The sequence below is a fragment of the Numenius arquata genome, chromosome 18 (genome assembly GCF_964106895.1).
Source record: "Numenius arquata chromosome 18, bNumArq3.hap1.1, whole genome shotgun sequence".
NCBI classification, from domain to species: domain Eukaryota; kingdom Metazoa; phylum Chordata; class Aves; order Charadriiformes; family Scolopacidae; genus Numenius; species Numenius arquata.
Window position 1 is genome coordinate 8,176,713 of NC_133593.1, and position 8,198 is coordinate 8,184,910.

The following is an 8,198-nucleotide window of genomic DNA, read 5'->3' on the forward strand; positions in this document are numbered from 1 at the left end:
TGCAAATTTGGGTGGAGGGATAGATTTGTGTCTGGGTTAGGGCTGGGTTTCACTGAAACCTTCTTTGAATGCTGGTATTACTGGGCTCTCAATCCCCCTGTGATGCAGAGCAGGGGCAGGCACTGCTCTGGGGAAAGCCAGAGCAGGGGAAGCCGCCCAGTGCTGGGATGCTGTTGGGAGAAGCAAGATTCCTTCAGCGGACATCGCTGGAGGTCTTCTCCTGGCAGGGGGAACATCTGTTGGAGATTAAAGCCAAAATGCCTCACACTGTCAGCACTTTAAAGAGGCTCCTTTGCTGAGCAAAGAGCTCTCTCTCCTGGCTGCTGGTAGCTCTCCTCTGCTCATTTCCCAGCTGCCTTGTCCCACCGGGGATTAAGGGAGGAGGAGGAGGAGACCCTGGGGAGGGACTGGCACACCAGAGCGAACGGTTGAGATGGTTGTTCCAGCGTGTGCCCCTCCAGCAGGGAAAGAGCTCAGACTGTCCTTGGTGTGTTGGCAGTCGGTGCCGGGGCTCGGCTGGGAGCACTGGAGTGGGAGTGGAAAGGCTGGAGGAGCTCTGCAGGGGCTCAGCACTGCGGGAATCACGCAGTGCAATTTACCCTGTCCAAAAATCTGCTGTTTGTCATGTGTGCGGCAGTAAAACCCTGCCTAATTCCTGCATCAATTCCAGGTTGCTGAGCCCTGGGCAGAAGGGAGCCCTCCCAGCTGGTCTGAGCTATCTGAGCCAGAGGGAAGGGGCCAAAGGGGCTTTTCAGGTAAAATTCCCCTTTCCTCCATGCCACTGGAACCGACCAGGACCATGCTATCAGCCTGTCTCACCAGAGCCACTTTTCCACAATCAGGAGGAAACCGCAAACGGATGGGTGGGTTTTATGAAAGCCGACATCTGTCTCCCCTCCCGGCCTGGCCTCACAAATCTGCCGGGCACAAACGTCTGCACCAATGAGCTTAGCATCCAAAGTCCCAGGGCACTAACCTTCCCCTGCTCCTGCTCCCCTCCTTCCCCGTCAGGAGCCAGAGCGACCAGCCAGCCAAGGGCTTTAGCGTGATCCCCATGGCCCATCTGTCCACCCCACACATATTAACAGCCAGTGCCCTGGTGCTGGGTTTGTAAGTCGTGTTTTCTCACAGAGCAAGCAAGAGAGAATAAATAACAGTGACAACCGGCAACAGTGGCACCTCACAACAAGAAACAGAGCTGGCACTTCCAGAGGACTTTCCACCTTCCCCAGTTTTCCCGCAGACAGACAGCACTAGGGTCCCATATAGCATGTCGGCAGCTCACAGCTCTCTCCATCCCACAGCTCTTTTCTCTCACACAAATGTCCCTTCCCGCTCCCCCCATTTGTCCCGCGGATGTGTTACCTTCCTGGCACCGTCTTGCCACCCCAGCCCTGCAGGTCAGTGGATGGGAAGACACTGCTGGTGTCCCCAGCTCTGGCAATAGCCCAGTTGCCAGGGGACCGCCCCAGCCAGGGGCTCTCGCAGGCTGTCCGTGTATCTCTGCTGGCCTGGGAGCCTGGGGTGGTGGGTCCCACCAGAGCAGTAGGCAGGGCTGGGGACGGGGTGATCCTCCTTCGGGCTCTCATAGCGCTGGAGCTGCCTCTCAGGGGAAACCGTGGTATAGAGCGAGGATGGAGGGCAGCACTGTGAGCTGACAGCGCCTGCATAACTGGGCTCCCAGGGGAGCTGGGGGTGGGTGGCCTTCGCCCCTGGCTCCCGTGCAGGGACCCCAGCCTGGCCGCAGCACTCAGAGTGGGCGCAGGGCCAGCAGCGCCCAGCGCCGTGCAGGGACAGTGACAGAGCTGTGATCCTGTTGATGGCTCGCCGGAGGGTAGCAATTTTGGAAAGCCTTTTGCCACCGAGGTCGTGTTTGAGGGCCAGCCGCAGGGCATTGAAGGCTTGGTTGTAGTCCAGGATCCTCTTGCGCTCTCTGACATTGGCAGCCATCCTCCTGGCCTTGGAGCGCACTGGCCTGCTCCTCTTCCTCACCTTTATTCCTTCGGTGTCCCCCAGGCAGGCAGCTGCTTCCCTCCCCTGGGGGACCCACAGACCTTTCCCGTAGCACTCCTGGGATGCAGTCCCCGCTCCCAGCTCCTCTTCCGAGCTGTCGGGCTCGGGCACTGTGCCTTTCCCCATGGCTGCTCTGGACATGGCTGCGGTGAGGGGGAGCGGGAGAGGTGCTGCTGTGGTCCTGCCTCCTGCGAGGTGTGGGAGACACTCCCCCAGGGACACGCAGCCGCCTCTAAAAACCCCACGGCGGGGCTCGTCACGTGGCTCCCTCCCGACCCTCCTCACCTGCCTGCAGATGTGCTGCCTTCTGGAGAGGCACAGGGTGAGCCCTGCCTGGCCTCTGCCCGCCGGGATGCTCCTGAGCACAGTGCCAGGCTGGAGCGTGGGACACCGGTGCTGGGGTGCCCAGAGCTTGCGGTGAGATGCTCACAGGCCCCAGGAGGGGAAACACCTCTGCCAAGTACACATTGCGGTGGTTGCTTTAGTCCCTGGTAAGAGTTTGATCGCTGCCGGAGTTCCCTGTGCTGCTCTGCCCTTTCCTCTGCTGGGAAGTCTGGTGGCTCAGCCTGGGGCAGGTCATCCTTGGGTTTTATATGGTGCTGTGGGGCAGAGCCCCATGGGGCATCATTGCCCTGGCATGGGGCTTGGGATCTGCTCCCCCTTCTCACTCATGCTGCAGCATTTCTGTTATTTCCCAGCTCAGGAAAACTGAGGCACGGAGTGAGGAGGTTGCTGAGGAGAGCAGTGAGTCTTGCTCCTGGATGCAGAAGATAAAATGACTCCTGCCTCAGGAACAGGGTTGGAGCACTGAGCTGCCATTGAGACAGCAACTTAGGGCTGCTCCATGCAGCTGCACCCCACAAGCCGGGAGCATCCATGGGCATGGAGGTAGGTGGGTGCCTGGGCAGGAGCAGCCCCCGGCAGCCCGGGGAGGAATGTGGGGGCTTGGCACGCCTCTGCCCTGCGGAGCAGGAAGCAGGAATGTGGCAGGGGGAACTGGGGCAGGTGATAAAAGAGCTAAAGTGCTACCTGCCTCCAGAGCCTTCCTGTCCCTTCCCAGCAGTGGGGACCCCGGGGGCAGAACTGTTAGGCTGGCGCTGCCGGGCCTGCCCGACGCTGACTCTGGGGAAGATGATGCTGAAAGCAGCTCCTTGTTCTCTGCATCCCCAGGCTGGTGGGACGAAGGGACTTGCCAGGTGCAGCAGGTCCGGAGGCCATGGGGAGGGCCAGGTCTCCATCCTCCAAGCAGTAGGGGGCTGCCACGTGTGTTTGCCCATCATTTCATTAGCGAGCGGTTGCTAAACGCTTTCCTGTGTGAGGGGTAACACGTTGAAAAATGGCCCAGGAGTGGGTCTGACAAATTGTTGGGGTAACTGGTGCAAAAGCAGAGCCCCAGGAGACTGTACCCCGCCTTGATCCATCCCTTCCTATCTGATTGTCCCAGCTCACATTTGATCAATAGCCACAATTAGCAGGGGACTATTTGTCTATTGCCCTTCTCCTCTCTTGGCTCTTTGAAGTTGGAGCTAATTTAGGTGCCTCTGCTCCAGGAACCCAATAAATCAGGAGCCAGGGCCTCGGGGAGAGGGGAGGACCAGGCAGCAGGACTTCAAAGGGAGGTGAAGCTTGCAAATATTTTTGAGCACTCACCTGTGCTCACCATGGCTCTCTTGTTCTCCCCAGCAGCCTTCTGGCCTCCTAGTCTTGCTTCGCCCAGGACCTCCCCTGGGCACTGACTTACCCGGTGAGCTCAGTTCAGGAGCAAGGGCCTCTTTGGGATGCTTGAACACCATCAGGACGTGCATGTTGGGCGCACTTAGAGACCCGCCTGTCCAGAACTCAGCTAAACAGGATGGGTCGCTGCTGTGGAGATGCTTTTGCTGGTGTGGAAGGTTGGGAGGGGTGACAGAGCAGATGTGGAGGTGAATGAGCTGGGCACAAGTCCGCCCCAGCTGGGGTGATGCTTGGGCAGAGGCAGAGGGCAGGCATCAGCCCACCAGGCAGGGGAGAGCCTGCTGCCTCCAACCTGCCCACGGCCCCCAGGAGCTCACTGGGGAGCGCTGCCGGGGGGTTCCCATCCCAACATCTCGGCACTGGGCAGCCCTGGCCCTGCAGGGATTCAGCCCCAGCTCTCGGAAGCAGGGAAGGCCAGACTGTAAATCACGGGTCATCAGATGCCACCTGCCGCCTGTAATTAGTGCACCCCGCTGGGCCGTCCCCACCTCATCCTGGATGCTTCCTACCTAGGTGCCCATTACAGGGTGGGAGGCCAGCAGGAACGCCCACCCAGGCCCCGCTCCCTCAGCCCCCGCTGATTTATCACCGTGTGCTGGAGAGATTTATGGGCTGAGATGGGGAGCCAGAAATGTGTTATAAGGCTCTGCCGGGCCCGTCTGCCTGACAGATGATGAAAGAGCTGTAATTATCCGTCGCCATGAATAAATCAGGCCACTCATGGCACCCCCTCCTCCTCCTTTCCAGCCTCCATGAAGGGGTTCGACCCCCCGGGGACACCCCACCTCTCCAGCACGTGTCTCACTGAACCCAGGGCCCTGCTGAGCCCTGGCACCTGCCCATCCTGGGCAGCATCGACACAGCTCTCGTGGGTCCCACAGCCCAGAGGCATGTTTTGGGAGTCTTCACCCCTAACACTGCTGCCGAGCAGGGGCTGGAGCTCCTGCAAAGAGCTGGGGACTGGCTGTCCCCCACCCACATCCATCCAGCACTCCCAAACTGGTGCCGCTTCCAGATGAGAGCTGCTAGGACCATCTGGGAGCGCAGCCCTTCCTCGAGAGGAAACCCTGATGGGGTGGTGAGGGAGCAGCCGACAGAGGCTGGGGGGGGCCGCCCAGCTCCTGGCAGTGTCCCAGCACCATCCAGCCTCCTCGGGAAGGCTGCACTGGGAGGCACGGTGGTGCCAGAGGGAGACTGTAGTTCCAAGGCATAAGAGCGAGGGACTAGCAAGCAGGGAGGTGGCCACCCTGCACAGCCCCCTGCTCTCAGGCAGTGACGGAGGGGAAGGAGGAGTTGGTGGTTGCGACACTGCCTGGGCCCCGTGGGTAAATAAAATATGGCGCTTTTTTCCTGCTGGGTCATGGCCAGGTGGCACAAGGAACACAGGCCTGTGAGTCATCCACAGCCATCATGCAGTACATGGGAGGAGGCAGTGGAAGGCAGGTCCTTGTGGCTGCCTGGAGGCTCCTGCCTCTGCCCCCGGCACCCCGCGAGGTCCCCCATCCCAGCACGTTGCATGGAACACAGGAACCTCCGACAGTGCCCAGGGCACGGGGTTGGAAAGCTCCGTCCTGTGGGGTGGGAGTGAGCTGGGGGGCACGCACTTCCCTGGCAGCTTAAAGGCAGTGGGCACAGGCGCCGTGGCACAGAGTGGGCAAAAAGCCTTACGTGGGCCTTCGTCACCCACTCCAAGAGTTTGTGCCTGTCCCTCCATCTGGCGGGAATGGTCCCCCCCATCCTGAGACGGACAGGGCAGGCAGGGCGTCACTGGGCAGAGGATGAGGATGGCCAGGAGACGGGCAGAGCTCCATAGCCAAGGTCAGGGCACGTGAGGGCCGGGAGGAGGCACAGGATCTCCCCCGCGCCTTCAAGGCTCAGTTGTTCCTGGCTCGGGGACCAATTCCTTGCAGCGCGTGGGATTGTTTGTGTCATCAGCTGTCGCTTCGTTAAGCTGCTCTGACGCTGCCGACACCAGGCCACAGCATCCTCCCGGACCACGTCCCGCAGCTCCTCCGGGGAGACCCAGAGATGGGCACAGAGGAACCGAAGGTAGAAACAGCCGGGAATACGGCACCGCATCCCCCTCGGGTTCCCCAACTCCACCACGAGTGAAGCCCGGGGGGCTCTTGCGGTGCTCCCCGGGGGAAGGAAGCGGCAGAGGCGGAGCTGCCCGGTGCAGGTGACCCGGCCGCTCCCTCCACCGGAGGCAGCCGGAGCCGAGCCCGGGGCGGGGGCGGTGGCAGCGCTGCTCTCCGCCCCGGCGGGGCCGTGCCGAGGCGGGGCGGGCCGGGGGCGGGCACCGACGTCAGGCCCCGCGGCGGCGGCGGCGGGGGGCGGAAGGCGGCGGCGGCGGCGGCGGGGAGGGGGGGAAACTTGGGGCCGGGGCGGGGGGATGGCGACGGGCGAAGAAGCGGGTGAGGCGGCCCGGGCGGACTTCGCCCGGCACTGGCAAGCGGAGTTCCCGGGAGAACCGGCGCCCCGCATGGAGCTGGGCTCGGTACGGGCCATGGAACGGGAGCTGGAGCGCTGCCGCCGCCACCTGCGCCGCCTGCAGCGGGCGCTGGCCGAGGAGCGCTTCAAGGTGGGCTACCTGGAGGCGGCGCTGGCCCGAGCCCCCCCGCCGCCCCCGCCCGCCGCCCCCCGCCCGCCGCCGGTCCCCGCGGGCAGCTCCCCGGAGGGAGGCAGCGGCGGCAGCTCGGACGCGGAGGACGCCTCCTCGGCAGGTGGGTGCCGCGGGGGGCCCCGGGCCGCGGCACGGCCGAGGGGAGGGGGATGTCCCCCACCCCGCGTCCCAGGGTGTCCCACAGCAGGGTGTCCCCAGCCCCCGTGCCATCCCCATCGCGTGGTCAAGGGCGTCCCTGGCCCTCGTGCTGTCCATCCTGAGCTCCCCTGCCGTACCCGTGGCACAGTCAAGGGCACGCCGTGCCACTCTGTCCCCGTGTCCCCATGCCATGCCGCTGCTAAGGCCATCCCTGTGCCGTCCCTGTCACACAGTCAATGTACCCCGTGCTGTGGGACAGCAGAGGATCTGGTGGTCTACCCAGACTGTCCCCATTACTCAGCCAGGGGCACCCCATGCCATCACATAGCTGAGGCCGCCCCATGCCCTTGTACCGTCCCCGTCAAACAGCTAATGCCACCCCCAGCCCTTGTGCTGTCCCCATCCCACAACTAAGGTCACCCCAGTCCCCCGTGACATCCCTGTCCCACTTCAGAGGGGATCCCATGCCAAGGCCCCATCCTGGGGCATGTAAGGACAGAGGGTGGCTGGCTGCTCCCCTGCAGCTGGCTCTTGGTGATGTGCCACTGGCTTAGGAGCCACCTCTGGGGCTGGGCCACTGCGGGAGTATCGCTTCTTCCAGGTGTGACCTGGCTCACGGGGACACCTCTGCTTGGGTGACACCCTGTGATCTGCTGTGGGGAAGTCCTGGGGCTGCTAAAGCAGAAGTGTGCCGGGGTGGTGCGGTGTCCCGGGGCGTTTTTGCTGGGCAGATGGAGAACAATGTTATTTTGCAAATGCCTGGCTGTTTCGTGGCACTGAAGGCGCAGCCAGCTAGCGCTGTCACCCGTCACGCTGTCCTACTTCCAGCAGCCTGGAAGTTGTTATTGCATCAGCTTTAATCCTGGTTCAAACACAGTCCTGACAGCTAAGGAATGTCACTCTTTATGTTGCTAATTCTCCAGCTGACTTGAGTTAATTTTGTTCTTGCTCGATTCTTTGGGGTGGTGGTTTTTCCCTAAGGCTATATTGTGCTGGTTTAAGATTGTCTGGGTAGCAAGCACTCTGATGTCGAATTGTGCTTAATATTTAGTGTAATTTATATTTATTGCATTAGTCTCCAGGGCTGGGGAATGTCTCAGTTTCCATTTCACCTTCCTGAGCTGTCTGGAGGTGAAACGTTCAAAGTCCGTGGCTGCTCTCGGTGTTGTCTCCGTACGGTGCTGGGCTCACTCACATGTTTGTGCCTCTCCGGGGTCGGTGGGGATGTGGGAGCCTGCTCCCAGCCTGATGGTAAGGACGAAGGGCATTCGATGTTTTGCCTTCAAAGGGCCACCCCAAGCCCTTCTCCAGCTCCCCGTCCACAGGCACTGGTTGTAGTTTTTGGAGAGCTGCTCAGCAGCGGGGGGAACTCGAGTGCATCGGAGCAACCAAGCATAAATCCTTCTGATTTACACTGGGATCCTGCGTTTTATGTATATCTGAGTAATGCTCCTGAATGTTTCCAAACACTCACAAATGTGCAAGGCTGCTCTTAGGCCAGGGGGGGCTGCTGTTGAAGGGGCTTTCCTGGAGTACAGCGTGAAGAACAGGTCTCTGAGCCCCCGAGGGTCCCGGCTTTGTAACCTGGAGGGGTCCTCCAGCCCCACACGCCCTTCAAAGTGGCTGGGCCGAGACCTTTGCAGCCGGTCAGGGTGAGTCTTTTGGGCAAGACCTTGAAATACGAGGTCAC

General features: G+C 61.6%; 1 protein-coding gene across 1 annotated transcript; it reads right to left on the bottom strand.

Moving 5' to 3' along the window:
• Nucleotides 1-1,401: 1,401 nt before the first annotated feature.
• BHLHA9 (basic helix-loop-helix family member a9) lies at nucleotides 1,402-2,154 on the bottom strand. The gene has a single exon (XM_074160856.1). It carries the CDS (start codon nucleotides 2,152-2,154, stop codon nucleotides 1,402-1,404), a length of 753 nt encoding a protein of 250 aa, XP_074016957.1.
• Between the last annotated feature and the right edge of the window lie 6,044 nt (nucleotides 2,155-8,198).

Bases quoted from the DNA above. Each gene is read 5' to 3' on its own strand.
- BHLHA9 (XM_074160856.1), bottom strand. From the start codon at position 2,154: ATGTCCAGAGCAGCCATGGGGAAAGGCACAGTGCCCGAGCCCGACAGC.